The 16179-nt window shown below is 47.3% G+C and overlaps 7 protein-coding genes across 7 annotated transcripts; 5 read left to right on the top strand and 2 right to left on the bottom strand.

The window, feature by feature from the left end:
- Nucleotides 1–362: 362 nt before the first annotated feature.
- Nucleotides 363–1064, top strand: F5891DRAFT_980759 (uncharacterized protein; the record flags this gene model as incomplete). The annotated part of the gene is made up of 5 exons (XM_041377037.1): nucleotides 363–508; nucleotides 565–652; nucleotides 767–800; nucleotides 853–944; nucleotides 1005–1064. 5 exons carry the CDS (start codon nucleotides 363–365, stop codon nucleotides 1062–1064), a joined length of 420 nt encoding a protein of 139 aa, XP_041225378.1.
- On the bottom strand, nucleotides 949–2775 carry F5891DRAFT_377892 (uncharacterized protein). The gene is made up of 5 exons (XM_041371630.1): nucleotides 2451–2775; nucleotides 2186–2403; nucleotides 1915–2129; nucleotides 1461–1854; nucleotides 949–1407 (listed from the first exon to the last, which is right to left on the bottom strand). The coding sequence occupies exons 1-5, from the start codon at nucleotides 2674–2676 to the stop codon at nucleotides 1204–1206; spliced, it is 1257 nt and encodes a 418-aa protein (XP_041225377.1). The 5' UTR covers nucleotides 2677–2775; the 3' UTR covers nucleotides 949–1203.
- Nucleotides 2759–3583, top strand: F5891DRAFT_1036601 (transport protein particle complex subunit). The gene is made up of 5 exons (XM_041361842.1): nucleotides 2759–2812; nucleotides 2874–2919; nucleotides 2973–3134; nucleotides 3188–3392; nucleotides 3448–3583. The coding sequence occupies exons 1-4, from the start codon at nucleotides 2792–2794 to the stop codon at nucleotides 3367–3369; spliced, it is 411 nt and encodes a 136-aa protein (XP_041225376.1). The 5' UTR covers nucleotides 2759–2791; the 3' UTR covers nucleotides 3370–3392; nucleotides 3448–3583.
- F5891DRAFT_1036597 (HORMA domain-containing protein) lies at nucleotides 3579–7373 on the top strand. Its single transcript, XM_041361841.1, has 21 exons — nucleotides 3579–3825; nucleotides 3873–3949; nucleotides 3998–4029; nucleotides 4081–4232; nucleotides 4290–4355; nucleotides 4404–4423; nucleotides 4481–4511; nucleotides 4566–4718; nucleotides 4774–4825; nucleotides 4877–5051; nucleotides 5104–5503; nucleotides 5553–5790; nucleotides 5841–5983; nucleotides 6034–6092; nucleotides 6146–6154; nucleotides 6208–6351; nucleotides 6400–6464; nucleotides 6520–6570; nucleotides 6623–6843; nucleotides 6899–6936; nucleotides 6995–7373. Exons 1-21 carry the CDS (start codon nucleotides 3787–3789, stop codon nucleotides 7206–7208), a joined length of 2379 nt encoding a protein of 792 aa, XP_041225375.1. The 5' UTR covers nucleotides 3579–3786; the 3' UTR covers nucleotides 7209–7373.
- A 1110-nt stretch (nucleotides 7374–8483) lies between these two features.
- Nucleotides 8484–12142, top strand: F5891DRAFT_1036592 (WD40-repeat-containing domain protein). The gene is made up of 18 exons (XM_041361840.1): nucleotides 8484–8687; nucleotides 8747–8927; nucleotides 8979–9138; nucleotides 9193–9296; nucleotides 9352–9481; nucleotides 9534–9673; nucleotides 9725–9979; nucleotides 10031–10089; nucleotides 10134–10293; nucleotides 10350–10493; nucleotides 10541–10698; nucleotides 10749–10835; nucleotides 10889–11066; nucleotides 11116–11348; nucleotides 11398–11477; nucleotides 11528–11600; nucleotides 11648–11713; nucleotides 11762–12142. The coding sequence occupies exons 1-18, from the start codon at nucleotides 8643–8645 to the stop codon at nucleotides 11897–11899; spliced, it is 2391 nt and encodes a 796-aa protein (XP_041225374.1). The 5' UTR covers nucleotides 8484–8642; the 3' UTR covers nucleotides 11900–12142.
- Nucleotides 12143–12146: 4 nt separating this feature from the next.
- F5891DRAFT_1278620 (phosphoglycerate mutase-like protein) lies at nucleotides 12147–13002 on the top strand (the record flags this gene model as incomplete). Its single annotated transcript, XM_041370325.1, has 3 exons — nucleotides 12147–12338; nucleotides 12411–12479; nucleotides 12530–13002. The coding sequence occupies 3 exons, from the start codon at nucleotides 12147–12149 to the stop codon at nucleotides 12977–12979; spliced, it is 711 nt and encodes a 236-aa protein (XP_041225373.1). The 3' UTR covers nucleotides 12980–13002.
- Nucleotides 13003–14502: 1500 nt separating this feature from the next.
- On the bottom strand, nucleotides 14503–16178 carry F5891DRAFT_1278619 (oxidoreductase; the record flags this gene model as incomplete). Its single annotated transcript, XM_041370324.1, has 8 exons — nucleotides 14503–14511; nucleotides 14570–14739; nucleotides 14788–14964; nucleotides 15025–15079; nucleotides 15131–15545; nucleotides 15592–15803; nucleotides 15849–15979; nucleotides 16031–16178. The coding sequence occupies 8 exons, from the start codon at nucleotides 16176–16178 to the stop codon at nucleotides 14503–14505; spliced, it is 1317 nt and encodes a 438-aa protein (XP_041225372.1).
- Between the last annotated feature and the right edge of the window lies 1 nt (nucleotide 16179).

The following is a 16179-nucleotide window of genomic DNA, read 5'->3' as shown; positions in this document are numbered from 1 at the left end:
ACGCGTCCGCCGAGACCACCAAGAAACCATCCTAAACCATTCAAGTTGTTCACTCACTGCCACTACTATAGCTATCGTTGTCATTCAATCACTGCTATCAAAATACTAGAGCGGTCAACGGTAAGAAGGCGTAACAGTGAGACACTTACTGTGTTGGCACTAAACGGTATGTCACGGTACAAGCATAGGTCGTGATCATCTTTGCACCAAGCCTGGGCCCTGTTTATCGCGTTCATTATTTGTGAAAGGATAAACTCTATAGCTCACAGGTATGACTTGAGGTACCATTGGGGCTCTTGATTCTTTCACCGCTTTATTGCAGTAGATAAACAGCATTTGGTTTGTCGTCATTTCTGCGTGCCATGACAGTCTACTGGACTTTTCCAAGAAGGATGCCAAGTAACAAAACGAGTAACAGTCCTCATTCGTTGGAAGCTAGGATGAGAACCACGTTCGCGAGTGCTCGGACGGAATGCGCCCACCTCGTCGAGGAAGTTGAGGTTCACATGTAAGTTGCTCAGCATTCTTCTACACGATGAACAATACCTCCTTTGCGTTCAAAAGCAATTCGGCACAGACCACCCTGGCCCGTATAAAAGAGCAGCACGAAGCAGATCGCGCCGACTTGTCAGTGCGACTTCAGGCCAATGAAGTAAGCTTCATAGAGAACGGCCGAAGCATCCTCTTTCGTTGACTAGTCTTCAAGGAGAAGATCCATGCGTTGTGTGCAGAGTATCCTTCGTTGCTCGATGACCTTGTTCGCCAGCGCATACACAATGTAGATACGATGAAGGCTATGGGTGAGTCTTAGCGTATCTAAAGCGCATATATCCAGGATGATCTTGCATACAGCCCATGTATCGGACGTGGAAATGCGTAAATCACGAAAGAGGCTGATGGAGAAGGCAAAGACACGTCTTGATGATGCACGAGAAAGGCACAAGGTCTGAGACTGATGCCCTTCTCTCAAACGCAACGGAGCTTAACGCGACACCCACCCGCAGCTCGCTATGGATGCCTCCGACCTCGTGAAGCATTACAAAGCACTTGTCCTTGCGCTTTAAACATGTTTATGCTTTTCACTTAGGTTTTCAGTTTGTGTGCCTTCCCCCTCTGTAATTTGCAGATGTTTGTATCATCGCCTTGTATCAATAAATCAAATTATCTGGTATTTTGGTCCGTCAACCTATTTCGAAAACCAGGTCACTGGGCTCCATGATTTTCTGAGCTTGAGACATCGATGACTAGATTAAATCTCACCAATTCACTGGCGGAACGTTGGAGATGATCGTGCTTAGGGAGTGGTTGCGATATCTCGGGTCGAAGATTCAGATATTCGGACATGAACACGCGTAATATCATGTTCCATCGGCGCATGGTCAATACATCAAGTGCCGATGCATCATCCTAGAGAATGTGAGATCAATAGCAATGACAGGCACATGAAAATGATGACGAACGCGAAGGGTGTGCCAGACACGCGGGAATGGATATGCGATGATATGAAGAATGTTGACACCTTTCTGTAGAAAGGGTACGTGATCATCTCCGATATATCCGTAATTATATTGGTTCCCAGGACCCGTTCGAGGCAAGAAGAAGCTGCGAAAGTTCGTAGTTTCTGCTTCATCAAGAGCGCCAACATCCTTGAGCCGAGTTTCTGCGGAAACCATGGCATCAAATAACCAAGCTGTATCGATAAAATAGGATCTTATTGTTGGGTTCGGGGCGCCGAGGAGGTCGAGGAGGATGATGTGTTCGATGGTCGATAACTCCGTCAAACTTGCATGCCCAAGCAACCGTCGTTTAGAATTAGGCACTATATAAGTTGTTGACCATTTGCCTGCGAGATGTCTAAACGAAAGTACACCATCGGTTTAGTTCTGATATGCCATCCTCAAGAGAATTGCTGACCTAGCCCCATATACAGAGTCTGTGTCAGTCCAATCTTTGAAAGCTTCCTCGCCGTCAAAGAACACGAGTTGGAGGGTCGTGTCTGCCACATCTTCATCTTCATCATCATATCCGTCCTCGAGACGTTGTTTACGCTGATCAAGAAAGGGGTTCAAAGTCTCTGCTAGGTCGAGCATCATTGCGCATGGTGCTGCGGAATCTGTCGCACCCACAAACTAATGGGCTTAGCATACAGTTTCCTGTGTGAATAATTGAAGACTCTGCCAATTACCTGATTATCTGGGTAGTTGGGAAAGAATTTGCTGTCATAGTGCGCAGACAATATGACACGGCGCGAGGCGGTTGGATCTTTCGTCGCAATGATGTTGGTGAATAATTGGATACCATACGGAGTGTTGTCGGTAAAGGTGTCCTCTTCGACGTGCCAATCCAAAACCTTCAAGGTGGACACGATATATTCACGAACGAGGGTTATGTTTTCACTACCCACTGTTACACTCGTTTCAGTTAACTTGAAAGGTAGAATAGACACATACCAGCGCGCGGTATGAGGATCTTCGAAAGATGAGAAGTGGGATTATTGGTGTCTACATTTGCGACCGGGTCCGTTGCGGTCGCAAGAGCCAAAATTTGTTCTGAGGTCAACTGGATGAAATCACGTTCCCCGAGCGTCGAGCCCTGTATCGTTAGTGTAGGCCACAATGCAAACAACAATAGGAGCAAGCTCAGACATGAAGACTGGCGATGTAGCCGAAGTTCCATTGACTGAAAGATGCGAGCCTAACGCTGAACGGTTGAGCCAGAAAGACCACTGAGATAGATCGGCGTAGTCCGTGAAACGCGAAGTTCCGCGCTGGCTACTTTCCCCTTCGCGCCAATGGCGATCTTTAGCCTATGGGTAGGTTCAACTCTTTCGTCGAGTAATTACCCGAACAATTACTCAATGCAAGGTGTAAAAGGTCATTAACAAAGCCGGTGGATTGGTCTACCAGCGCAATTTCGCAGGTTGTTCAGAACGTTTATGGGTTCAGCCTTGTCCATGACTGAGTCCTTCTCAGATGGCCTCGCTCAGCTCACATCAAACGAGTACTTAGTCCTCGCTGGCACTCTGCATGGAATTCACGCTATTACAAGTCGCTTATCTCCTACTGGCTCAAGCTCAGGTGCACAGGTTATTGAAGGGGAGACGTTTAAGATGACCATCTTGTTGACCGCGACAGGTGCTTGGTCTGACGCACGTCACAGCTAACCCCCTTACATTGATATCTTACAGGAACCAAATTCGTTCTTCTCACATCCTTGGCAGAGGCGACAGCGGATTTGGTTCTTCAAAGAGTGTACGAGGCCTATGCAGACGCAGTCATGAAGAACCCATTCCACACTCCGGAGATGCCAGTTCGTAGTGAGGGGTTTGACACACGAATTACAAGCCTCATTGGCACGGGACAACCATAATATTATAAAACTTCGTATCAAACGTGAGTCCTACGTGTGTTTTCGATGTTGCAAGTCTGACTCGTGGCTTGGTGATAGTGTTGTTTTTGATATCGTATTTGTAACATTGTCGACTCGTGTCCACTGGTTTTGAGAGTTCAAACTTTACTTCCATTTAAAGCTTCATTGATGCATTACTGGGGTGTTGTCCTCGACCATTCAATTGCAAGATTCGATAATGCACTCAACAGTACTAGCTAGTGGATCTGTTCTCAATTCGGGTCATGAGTCACGTGATTATTTCACATGCGATACAAATACGCGTCGCGCGTCTTGCGACTCTTGCCAGCTTCATCTCCTTCGGTCTCCCGTCATCCAAGTAAAAATCAACGACTACTTCTTTAAGGTTCTGAGACACCCATACGTACTTGAACAGCCATGCAGATGCAGCGCACAATAGCGAACACAGAGACCCAGGTATTAATCCACGAGTTGTCGTCAGCTTGGACTTGATCGTTCCCCAGACAATAAGCAACAAGCAGAGCTTAGAGTGTGTACAGACACTACTAAAAGCTGGTCTGGGTTGTGTGGCATACCTGAGGTGCGTTTAATATAGCTTTCCGATTCTCATCTCACCTGTTAATTTCAGGGGTCTTCTACCCGCCGAGAACTTCGGTGAATGTGAGTATAGTTTACGAATGGTGGCCGATATACACTAACCAAAAAACGTAGACCGACTTTCGTCTCAAAACAATGGACGAGCCTCCTCTTCCTCTGGTTCTTTCTCTTCAGACGGAACTACCGGACTGAATATCAGCGGTTTCAAGTTCATGACCCTCAACCGAGGTTTCACTAATGAAGGGGATCGTATAATTGACTACCTGGTGCGCATATATCCATCCATTCTCCATGACAGACGCGCATATATCCATGTTTCTCAGGAGAACGGCATATTTGAAGCCATAGACAAGCAATACCTCCGGAAAGTTATATTCGGCATCTACTTGGTGAGATTAAATATACTTAGATACTCTCTTTTCTTATGTTCAGTGTAGGACAGCAAAGATCCCAACAAGTTTGTCAATTTTAGCCTTCAATCATTGCTAGGTTCTCTGACAGGCTACTCACGCAGCATTGTGGAGGCTTACACCTTCAATTTTCAGGTGAGTGTTCGGGGCTTTGATATATATTGTACTAAATGGATGAGGGACGCAAAGTACCACAAGCTGCCTGGAAGCCACACCGCCATACCGATCATGACTCTTGGAGATCAATTGTCGAAGATGTCTCTTGCGCGCCCAGATCCTGTTTCTGATGCTCTCAAGAAAGGGAAGCTGCCGACTCTTGGGGAGGTTAAAAGGAGTGTTAAGGTACACTAATCCTTACTTATTAAGAAGCATTTCGTTCTCAAACGTTTTGTTTCAGGTAATGATCAAGTCGCTTATAACTACTATCAATCAGATGGAAAGCCTTCCAAGTGCGTGCCGATGTCGTTTTTTTTGAGTTCGATAGTAACTCTATGGTTCAGAAAACCGTTACGGAAATTTCAAGTTGTTCTTCAACGAAGATGCCCCAGATGACTATCAGCCCCCTCATTTCCAGGCCGCAGATGCCGAAGCTAACAAATGGTTCTTTACCACTCATATGGCGAATGAAGTGCCGGAACGAACGAGTATCGGCCAAGTGAACGCAGGATGGCATGGGTAAGCACCAGGAATTCCAATACATCAACTTGGGCTCATCTTCTCTATTCAGCCTCGACATGAAAGTGGTCTCAGTATCATCGTATCTTCCGTCTATATCAGAAGACAACAATGCGCCATTCGCGGGTATCACGTCTCACACAGCCCCGAGATTGACTCCAGTTGAAGAGGCAAGAATCAGAGTAGAGGACGCACAGTTGCAGAAGAAAGATGCATTGGAGCGCAACATCGTCTGGAGCGCAGACGAAGACGAGGATGCCGAAGGTGAAATGGTAATCGACGAAGGCATTGTTTTGTGCAGGTTCGGTGGTGACGTAGTCATGACCCCCGTCGGTATACGCAACGAAGATGGAGGGGTTCAACCATTCCCTCAAGTCAATGATACTTCGTCGCGCGCTCATGTCCGGTATGGCGGCATATCGGAGTCGACCCCGATATGCGTCGGAGACTTGGTCCGTCACTCATCTGTTCTATCTCTTACCTCACTGATGCTCGCGTTAGAACATTAAAAAGGCTGCTCACGACATTGAGGAAACGCAGCAAATCCCAGCTACTCAGGAGATTGTTATGGGGTCGCCGATACCCGCTCCTTCACCGAACAAGGCCCCATCCTTGCCTGCTTCTGATATTGCCTTTTCCGCTTCGGCTATTTCGACTCAAGAGGTTGATACTCAGTACCTCCAGGATCTACTTGGAATGAGGAATGATGTGTCCACTGCACCTGATTTAGAGATGTTGGGTACGACGTCTATCTGACGTATTGCATTGCGCTAAACTAATTCTTTACAGATATGGAGACGCAGGTCCTGGAAGCGTCTGGACCATCCTGCAATCTAGGTACCACTGGTCCACAGATCCCTAGTAACAACCGTTCCAAGGGCTCCAAGCAGTTGATAGATGAAGGCCAACTTAGCTGTGACTGTGGGATATCGGTGCGTACGCAGCGAAATGGAAAGAAACACAAGTGATTTCACCCTTTTAGAAAATTGACGATGCTTCTCTACTGTGTGAAGGTGATTGCAACCGTTGGTTTCACGTTTGGTACGCATTTTCGTCTCTCGCACAAAGCAAGCCCTCTGACGAAGGTTGGCTAGGTGCATGGGGTGCGCAATCATCTCCTTTCTGAATACGTGATATTTCATTAAATGCGACGTAGATATCATGGTGCACAAGACAAGCGTCTCCCTGCTCAATTTATTTGCTTTGATTGCCGTCTCCGCGGCTCTCACGAGTGGGACATTATCGCGGGGATGATTCATGCTGATATCATTGCCCGATACAAAGACCTAGCCCTCTTCAGGTACAAGAAGTGGCTTGTCCCTTGCGTCAACTTACTTACTTTTTTCAGGAGGGCTATTAAAATTTATGAAGTGTATCAACCATCTTCGGCGTCGCTATTCAGGGTGCACACTGGTCAGTTCAATTTTGATCTTATCCCTCATTGTTTCAATTTCATATATCATCGAAGGGTGTGACACTGCACTGGTTGGTCAGCTTCTGACGAGGCTAGAAGAGGAAGGTGGGTGTATGATCAGTATACGCCAGTCTTTTCGACGCAAATGCATTTCCAGGCTTTATTGCGGTTGAAAGCATCGTCTCTGATGAGTTGGGCATTGGTGTTGCCCGCTCCCATGCGAAAAAGGGCAAGAAAGGCGTTAAATCCAAAAAGCAGAAGGAGCTTCAAAAAACCAAATATGTCTTCCTCTCCAAGGCGAAACGATCCAAGGCTTATGCAGATTACTTCAACCCACTCACCGAGGTCGAGAATCGCCTTATGGGCCTATCTGATACGGTCAGAGATATCAATCATTACATGTTACGTTGCTAACGCGGGATAACGCTGCTAGGCGCGACGTAAATCTAAAGCAGGACAAACCTTAGTGGCGTAAGATCATCATTGTCTCATGCAACCTGATTGATCATATGTTGATACCCACACATAGTTCGACTGAAATTACAGATTCAAACTTACATCCTGAGGTTACGGCACAGGCGGGTTCTTCTGATGACGAATCTCAAACCCAAGAAGCGACTCAAAACGTCCTCACACTAGCGGTTGCTCATCAAGCCGAAAAGCGCAAAGCTGCAGCGGATTTAGTGCACCGCGGGAAACGGGTCAAAATATCAATCGGCTCAGGCGTTGATCTTTGCGACTGAAACTTCCCGTGAAGACATTTTGCTGTATCGTGGTCAGTCCTTGCTTCAAGGAAGGACTGTTACAAAATTCTATATGTCGATGTGCTGTTCTGAGCTAGTCTTGCTGTGTACTCCCTCCACTCGCTGGGAATTCTAGGATCATTCGATCAAATTTGTCCGCATTCATTGGTTTCCCGTGCGAGTTTCGCAAGTTGCTAACAGCAGCGCAACGTTATTTTTTGATTTCAGCGTCGAAAGAGAACGTGGTAGGTCAAATAATTTTCACATCTATCCCATCGTGTTTCTGGCATCCAGACCGTTTAAAGGCGTCCGGCAAGTCCAGACAGCTGCAAAATTTTCAGCGGTGCTCACTGTCCGATAAAGTTAAGTTTCACTGGTCCAAAGCAAGTATAACTTTTGATGCCAAGTCAGTCAGATATAGTTTCGGGGTGAATTATATGCGGTAGCCTTGAAGTCCAGACGCCGCAGGTTACGCCTCTGCCTGGATCTTCGATCTATTCGCGCATGCCACGGTGAACGGGTCGCTTCGCATCAGCGAATGATCTTCCCCTTCCTATCTCGTTCACGACACCCTAGTTTGCTGTTACGTTGAACTCACGGTTGCCCATCTAGTGTTACAGTGAGGTAATACCGTCTCGGGGAAACTTTCAATTCTGCTGCGCCTCCCATAGGTTGAAGATATAAATTTGATTTTGCTACGAATCTGTCAGACCACGACAAGTGCTGCGAATCCAACACTTTGCCTCGGTAAGCAAGTCCCATGCCATGTAGTAGTACTCTAGTGAGTCTAATCTCATATTTGGCCCACTGCCAACTGTGCGTCTGTATGGATGAATCAACAAGGCCTGCCCTAAACTTCATGAATGATAAATAATTCGAAATCTGCTAGCACCCTTTTTTTCTATCCCCTCACGATTTGGCAATTCGTCGTACTTACTTCAATTTACAGTCGACGGTCTGCATCGAGAGGCCCTCGCAGGAGATGAAATAATGGTGCATGGCATAGTTTACACCTCCGTATCTCCCTGCTGTCGATTTTACGACTGTTGGGTTCGTTAGCGTGGTGCACATTATAGTTATCAATGTTATACTTGTGAACCTGGCAGTTTCTTTCGTTCACAGTTATGGTCTAGCCTGGTTCAATCAGTGCTGTGCGCACTGCGCAGTGCTTGGCTTAGCTACATGCCATGTGTATAAGATCCAATCTGTTTTGCCAGAATTGACTGCCTGAGTGAATGAAAGTGCAGGAAATACCAAGAAATAGAACTTACGATACCGTGACCGTGGTTAGATTTCGACCGTTCTGAATTTCTGACCCTTCATTTCATTGACGCGATCGCCCGCTTTTCCTTGAGTAATCTTATCCCTCACTTGTGGTCTCTCGTCCATCCCTACAGTATCTGATTCTACGCGGCCGCAAAAGGAGCTTGTCCGATGCCTTACAAGCTATCAGCCACATTATCAGCTCATTCGTCAGATGTAGGTTCTTCCAATTCATTAGTTCTCGCGGGGGATTCATCTAATCGTAACTTCCATAGGTTCGTGCAGTAGCTTCGCCAACAGAAAGTATCATCCTTTCAGCATCGCGAGATTCCACCGCGATCTCCTGGAAACGACCATCGCCAACTGTCCCCTTCACTCCTTCATCTATTCTGCGAGCTGGGTCAAAATATATCAATGCTGTACAATATATCTCTCCGTCGCCTGAAGCGCCGCAAGGTAGGTCTGCCAGTGGTTAGCGTCATATCATGTAGCATTGACCCAAGGCAGGATACGCTGTTGTTGGGGGACAGGATACCGTCGTCAATATTTTTGCCCTAGGTCCAGCACAGAAAGAGGATCCTGAATATTCGCTGGTGGGACACACAGATAATGTCTGTGCTCTTGATATCAGCCAATCTGGCACCATCATCTCTGGCTCATGGGACAAGTGAGAATCTTCTATTGCTCAGCAAGTGTACTGTTCTAACATTGAATACCACAGAACCGCCAAAGTCTGGAAACAATTCCAGCTAGTGTATGATTTGAAGGGGCATCAGCAAGCAGTTTGGGGAGTCATTGCCATTGATGACGAACAATTCTTGACCGGTGCGTGAGACCATTCACTGTTTGATACGCCAGTGACGGATCCTTCTTCGATCAGCTTCCGCGGATAAAACCATCAAATATTGGGTTCAACACAAGATGATGCGGACTTATGAGGGGCATAAGGACGCGGTTCGTGGCTTGACCCTAATACCTGACATAGGTTTTGCCTCATGTTCCAACGATAGGTAATTTATTCTCGCTATTTTTGGACGAAATAGGGTGGCTGATTAGGACTAGTGAGATCAGGGTATGGACGATGCAGGGCGATGTGGTTTATACGCTATCTGGACACACCTCCTTTGTGTACAGTCTGTCCGTTCTTCCTAATGGAGGAATAGTATCGGGCGGTGAAGATCGTTCTGTGAGGGTGTGGCAAGGTGTGTCATTGAACTGTGTCCAATCCCATGGCATTCACTCACAAACATCAGACGGTGAATGTGTGCAAATGATCATCCATCCTGCGATATCTGTTTGGGCTGTATCCACGATGCCAAATGGAGATATTGTCAGTGGCTGTAGCGACGGTATCGTTCGAGTGTTCAGCGAATCTGAAGATCGTTGGGCCAGCGCGGCGGAGCTGAAGGCACTCGAAGATCATATCGCAAGCCAGACTATTTCGTCGCAGCAAGTGGGTGACGTCAAGAAAACCGATCTTCCTGGTCCAGACGCATTGCTTCATCCAGGTTGGCGGTCACTATTCACAGATTCTGTAAGGCTAAATTGAAATTGCATAGGTAAGAAACCTGGAGAAGTGAAAATGATAAGAAACGGTGACCTTGTTGAGGCGCATCAGGTGAGCACTCATGATCAACGAGATAATCATCTAAGCTAGTGTAGTGGGATAGTGCAACGTCAAACTGGCAGAAGGTTGGCGATGTCGTGGACGCCGTCGGCTCTGGAAGGAAGCAGCTTTTCAATGGCAAGGAGTATGACTACGTGTTTGACGTCGATGTGCAGGAAGGCGCACCACCATTGAAACTGCCATTCAATGCGTCTGGCAAGTATTTCATACTCGTGCTGTGGACATAAATTTGATGTTTGTCTTCATCACAGAGAATCCATATGCGGCTGCTCAACGCTTTCTGGAACAGAATGATCTGTCATTGAACTACATCGACGAAGTTGTCAAGTTCATAGAAAAGAATACTGCGGGAGTCAATTTAGGCGCCGGCAATGAATACGTTGACCCGTACACAGGTAAGCATCGATGTTCAGTAGTACATCATGTGCTAGATTGCCATCAGGAGCATCAAGATATCAGACTGCCGCTACCTCAGCAGCACCAGCCCCGTCCACGGCTTATATGGATCCTTTTACGGGTGCAGCTCGGTACAGTGGTACCCCTGTCCCTACACCTCCAGTTCCTTCGGTGTCACCTTCAGCTCCGAAAATCATACCCTATGTAAGATTTTTCTAGATAGCGATAGTCGAGCTCAATGCTGATTTCCGCAGCCCAAGTTTGTCTCTTTCAAACAAGCTAATGTATCAGCAATGCAAACAAAGTTGTACCAATTTGACGAAGCACTACGCAACGAAATTGTACGCACGCGCTTGAGCTGCATTGAGCAACCTTCTGAACCCAGGCATGCCAGTCCACTGCAACCCTTGCAATGTACCCCGAAGAGTTGGAGATCGTTGAGGAAGCTTTCACTTATCTTTCTCAAGTCACTTCGACACCTTCTCAACTGTCTCTTCCACCCCTCGGTGGCACCCACGCAGAAGCTATCATACAGATTCTAGAGCGATGGCCGGCGTCCCAGCGATTCCCTAGTAAGCATTCCATTGTGCTAATTTCATCATTTTACTGACCGCTCTTAAGTGATGGACCTAAGCAGATTGGTAGCTGCATATTGCGCAGATGCTTCTGCAGTCCCCGGTGGACGAGAGCGATTTCTCGCATCCCTGTTCAAGGCATCTGATTGGACTGAAGTCCGATCACATGGGAAGGCTATGTCGAAGGCTCAAGAAACCAATATTCTGCTATTATTCCGCACGGTAGCTAATTGTTTCCAAGAGGGAACTCCTGTGAACGAAGGGCAGTGGGTCGCACAGGTAGGTGACTTCATTTTTCGGTCAAAGTAGTAGTTCTCACGGGAAGCAGGTTTTCGAAGCGCTCAGTCATGCACCTTACACACTTCTGACGAAGGTTCAGCGCGTAGCTTTGGCGACCATCCTTTTCAAGTATGACTTCACTTGACCATATTAGGAAAAATGACTAAATGTCGAAACAGTTTCTCTTGTGCCTACTTGACAACATCCGTCGCTAGAGATGTGGTGAACCAACATACTGGATTAGCCCTTCAGGTACTCATCAGAAGCATGTTCTTGACCATCAACTAAGCAATCCCTAGTTGCTACGTTCAAATACAGATGATGCAGAGGTTACCTATCGCACCCTGGTTGCATTGGGGAACGTGGTAAGCGTCCTTCCATTCCGTACCAAGACTGTTTACTCATCAATCTAGATCTATGCTGGGAATACACGCGGCATTTCGTTAGACCCTACCCAATCTGCGGAATTGCAAACAGTAATGTCAGCTCTCCCAGCATTCCCTGACGATAGAATCAGGAATGTGGTCGACGAAATCAGGGCACTGCTATGATGAACTCATTTTCCTTGGGTATACTTGATGGATACATTACCTGCAGATACACCTCCTCGCAGGAGTCTAAACATCTTGGCATGGAATGGATAACTGGTTTTGGGGCGAGCTGTGGAGGTTTATGGACTAAATAAATGACGTCTAGTGCACTTTTGCCTTCGTTGTACAAAGGTAGTCAACTAATCAGCATTGAATCAGAGTGACCGGACTTAATGATAGCCTAAGTCCTCGGTTCTTCAGTAGCTCCATGACCATCCTTGCTCGGGTGTTTGTCGTGAGACACGGAGAGACGGACTCAAATCGCAACAGAATCATCCAGGGTCAACTGGATACACAGCTCAATGCCACTGGTCTTGCGCAAGCTGCAGTGACTGCGGAGGCGCTCAAATCTGTTTCCTTCGACAAGGCTTTCACGAGTGATCTCCAGCGAGCTTCTGAGGTGAGACAAACGTCTGAAACCATATGTAACATTTACAGCGCTCGATAACACTCGATAACTCATATGTCGTAGACTGCCGAGATGATTCTCCAGTACCACCCTGGCATCGAGTTGGTCAAAGACAGCGCATTGCGAGAAAGGGCGAGTCAAATTTAACCTCGACCTGTTGAAAGTTGTTCATCTTTGGACAGTTTATGGGCGAGATGCAAGGCAAGAAGGGGCCAGTCGACATCAAAGAAATAAGTGACCTGTCCTCGATAGAGACAGACGAAGCTTTTGTTCAACGTTGTATCGCTTGGTATAACCGGGTGCTAATACCGTACATCTCTGTCACCAAACCTGACGCGGACGTCTCAGAGGGCCGATGTCGGAACATACTCGTTCTATCGCACGGGGCGTTTATAGCTACGCTCTTTCGCATCATGGTCTACAGCGATTATGTTACGTGTCCCGCAGAGTTGAAGCTCGGAAGCCTTCCTACATTGGGCAATACCAGTATATCCGTCGTAGAATACAGGATAGTTTCGAGAGGGAAGCGTAGAGAGGTGGAAGCTGCCATATTGAAGTACGGGGATATTTCCCACTTGCGTGGACTGCATGTAATCGAAGAAAATGCTGATGTAGTAGTCGATCAATCATAGTTGCCAATTCATCATATGATACTACGGGGTGTCACCCAAAGGCCACATATGCACTTAAGCCATGATAGCAGGACGAGGTCCCGAGTAAGACTTCACATCTAGTTCGACGCTGGTCGGCCGATCAGCGATCAGTGAAAGGCCAGCAGGCTCAGTGAATACATATCTGACCATGTGAAGTCAGTCAGGTCATAAGACGGACGCCGTGATGATTTCAACGTCTCCGGCTCATCTGCAGCTGTTCCTATGGGGCCTTTCAAGTCAGGCTCCCCCAATGCAATATAAAAAAGGCGAGCTCAAAGCACTCATGCTGATTAGTTATATCAATGAGGACATCATTTGATGCTTCAAACCTTCCTAGACGATCATATCAACATCCAGATTCCATATTGTACACAGCTTACAGGAAGGCAGATGTGAAAGTGAATTTTTAACACAGGCTAAGGGTCTTGCGAGTCGGGGAATCGAGCGAGTCTTGAGCATATACCAGAGAATCTTCCGCCATATAGCGGGATTGTTCCCCGCGTAGTGCTGTTGGCAGTACGCTGCCATTCTGCCAAGTGACTACTGCCGCCGTGTCGGCAATAGGTCCTGAGGCTCATGATAAGCCACTTCACTCCCACAGAAGCGTCCGATGTCCGATGTGCCGATCCCGACGGCTCGCTTCCCACTGCATGGAGTATGAGGGAGTATGCTGGTGGGTCGACGACTAATATCAAACTCTATATCTTCAACCTCTTGAGCTTTGCTTGGGTAACCGAATATTGTATCAGGCTGTCCGAACGCTTACTGTATCAATCTGATTCTGGAGCAACAAGGCATGCGAATTTGAAACACTTCAACACCTCGGGGTCACTGCGGTATCGAATCTCGACGGTGTACTGACGAGCCAGAGGATTGCAAAATAAGACGATTGCATACCATCGACTGTCCGGTTATACCGCCAACATGATCTTGGGTACATCACTTCAAACATGACGATTCTCCACTGGAAATATATCTAACTTTCACCCGATGTAAGGGATATGGGATGCTCATGAACGACTCGATCAGGAGGAGCGCAAACATCTTACTCACTGTGAATCAATGTATTTAAAGCTGTTTGTTGCCTTGCGCTGGATGGTCAAAGACATATCAGGGCTAGCCCCCGGCTCGAAAGTCAGGGATTTAGACACTTCGGGGTAGCATCGGAAGTCCGGCAGAATCCAGGGATATGAATTTTGAACGCCGCCTCGAGCGATTTGAGATGCCGCCAAATGACATCACGTCGGTGGAAACTCATGTGTCTCACTCTCGCATTCTTACCATCATCACCTCACCTCATTTCCGGGGCTCAACGCTCAGCCTGTGGCCCTATCGTCATCGTGATCCGTCACGGTTTCTTTGTCTGCACCTTTGGCAAGCACATGATTCTGATTTGATCTCCATTACTTGCGCAACCGCTTGCACGTTCATGAAGTGAGGGGGATTGGTAGGTGAGGATACTTACAACGGTGGCATTAGGAAATGTCAATCTACAAATTATATTACCGAGACTAGTGGAGTGGAGAGGGCGGTCTACATCAACGACTTTACCGACGTACGTGTGCCTACCCCGTAGTCTACCTTGACCAACAGTTCATCTCGTTTACCTATCAGGTCATTCACATCACTGAATCCACACAAACCCATCGTAATGTGTAAGTCACAGATACTTTGCATCAAAATTTGCTCTACCCCCGCTTGGCCGGCTATCGCAAGTCCATAAACAATCGGTCGGGCGACTAAACAAAAGTATAAGATGGGAACAAAAAGGACGATGGATGACACACTCAAAACACCCTGTGCTCCGATTGCAAGCGCCTTGATTATGTCGCTTCCTGTTCGAATTCCAGAATCGAATAGGACAGTCAGTTTACCCGATTTTTGCGCGTCAAGAACTTTCTGTGAGCGCATGATCATGTCGAGCGCATCCAATGAAGCTATTGCGCCATCTATCTGACGACCCCCTAAATATCTCAATTCAACACAGTGGCGAACAAACAGACAATGTCGACAGTGATACGTACCGTGATTAGAGACGATAATCCCGTGGATGCCTATGTCGATCGCCTTCTCCGCATCCTGGTGATGTTTATGTCAGCGATAGCTCGTAACAAGTCTGGATGAGCGCACGTTGACGGCTTGTATTCCCTTGAGCAAGATGGGGCCGTCCCAGTTGTCCTTGATGAATTGAAGGTCGTCCCATGTTCTGAAGATCCCAAATCCTGTCTCGGCAAGCCACTGGCTCGCAAGGAACATTGATTGTTTCGTTTCTTCGTCACCTGCCGCGGCTTTCTTTCTGATCTCTTCCTGATCGAATGGAAATTTTGGACGCTCATGTCGAGCAACGAGCCCATAGCGTTTCATAAACACGGGATCCGCCATACCCTGTTGGACGCCGAACCCATGTCTCGCCGGGCTGTATCCGATGCGATGGTCATGTGATCGCCATCCGATAATCATAGTGTCAACCGTGATAACGAGAGCAGTATACCCATTTTCCTTCGCACGTTTGAGGACGGACAATGCCACGTCGGGAGAACGAGGCCTACAATATAATCAGGTTTCGCTATATGACACGAGACGGTACTCACCAGTAAAACTGATACCATCGTTGTCCATTCAGCCCATTGGCTTCCGCTACATCCTCTAGGGATCGCGACGCAGAAGAACTTAAAACCATCGGTACACCGACTGCCGCAGCTGCACGAGCTGTCGCAAGCTCTCCGTCAGCATGCACCAGACCTTGTTTGCCGATTGGTCCTACAAATATTGGTGAAGAGACTTTCATACCCAAAATTGTCGTCTGACAGAAGGGATTAGGAAGTCCTTGTTAACCATCATTTCCAACGCTTGCCTCAATATTGCGCAATGTAGCATTGTTCAACATGCGCGGGACGATCTTCCACCTTTCAAATGCCTTCCTATTAGCATCATCGGTCGAACAGGCACCTGCACTCTTCGACGCATACAGGTATGCAACTGTCAAAACTCGTTCAGGTTTAGTTGTACCATCTGAATGTTGCAGCATACTAGAATTGTCCTTCATAACCTCGCGGGCTTTATCTTCGATTTCCTGGGCATCGACCGTACCGAGCACTGGCCCCTTGCCCGAGCTATAAATCTGCGACAACCAAGAAATCCATTTGTTAGGTGGTGGAGGTTGAGACGCCATAGACATC

Source organism: Suillus fuscotomentosus (genome assembly GCF_016647785.1).
Source record: "Suillus fuscotomentosus strain FC203 chromosome Unknown F5891scaffold_30, whole genome shotgun sequence".
Lineage (NCBI taxonomy): Eukaryota > Fungi > Basidiomycota > Agaricomycetes > Boletales > Suillaceae > Suillus > Suillus fuscotomentosus.
This window is presented reverse-complemented; position numbering and strand designations above follow the sequence as displayed.

What these genes read in the sequence shown, in the direction of transcription:
- F5891DRAFT_377892 (XM_041371630.1), bottom strand. Translation starts at nt 2,676, where the DNA reads ATGGAACTTCGGCTACATCGCCAGTCTTCATGTCTGAGCTTGCTCCTA. An exon ending in CCAACTACCCAGATAATCAG is followed by an intron (nt 2,130 to 2,185) that starts GTAATTGGCAGA and finishes TAAGCCCATTAG; the next exon opens with TTTGTGGGTGCGACAGATTC. An exon ending in GTGTCTGGCACACCCTTCGC is followed by an intron (nt 1,408 to 1,460) that starts GTTCGTCATCAT and finishes CACATTCTCTAG; the next exon opens with GATGATGCATCGGCACTTGA.
- F5891DRAFT_1036601 (XM_041361842.1), top strand. Translation starts at nt 2,792, where the DNA reads ATGGCGATCTTTAGCCTATGG. An exon ending in TGGCGATCTTTAGCCTATGG is followed by an intron (nt 2,813 to 2,873) that starts GTAGGTTCAACT and finishes AAGGTGTAAAAG; the next exon opens with GTCATTAACAAAGCCGGTGG. An exon ending in CATCTTGTTGACCGCGACAG is followed by an intron (nt 3,135 to 3,187) that starts GTGCTTGGTCTG and finishes GATATCTTACAG; the next exon opens with GAACCAAATTCGTTCTTCTC.
- F5891DRAFT_1036597 (XM_041361841.1), top strand. Translation starts at nt 3,787, where the DNA reads ATGCAGATGCAGCGCACAATAGCGAACACAGAGACCCAG. An exon ending in GCTATTCAGGGTGCACACTG is followed by an intron (nt 6,465 to 6,519) that starts GTCAGTTCAATT and finishes ATATCATCGAAG; the next exon opens with GGTGTGACACTGCACTGGTT. An exon ending in GCAGGACAAACCTTAGTGGC is followed by an intron (nt 6,937 to 6,994) that starts GTAAGATCATCA and finishes ACCCACACATAG; the next exon opens with TTCGACTGAAATTACAGATT.
- F5891DRAFT_1036592 (XM_041361840.1), top strand. Translation starts at nt 8,643, where the DNA reads ATGCCTTACAAGCTATCAGCCACATTATCAGCTCATTCGTCAGAT. An exon ending in TTCTGTGAGGGTGTGGCAAG is followed by an intron (nt 9,674 to 9,724) that starts GTGTGTCATTGA and finishes CACAAACATCAG; the next exon opens with ACGGTGAATGTGTGCAAATG. An exon ending in ATACGTTGACCCGTACACAG is followed by an intron (nt 10,494 to 10,540) that starts GTAAGCATCGAT and finishes GATTGCCATCAG; the next exon opens with GAGCATCAAGATATCAGACT.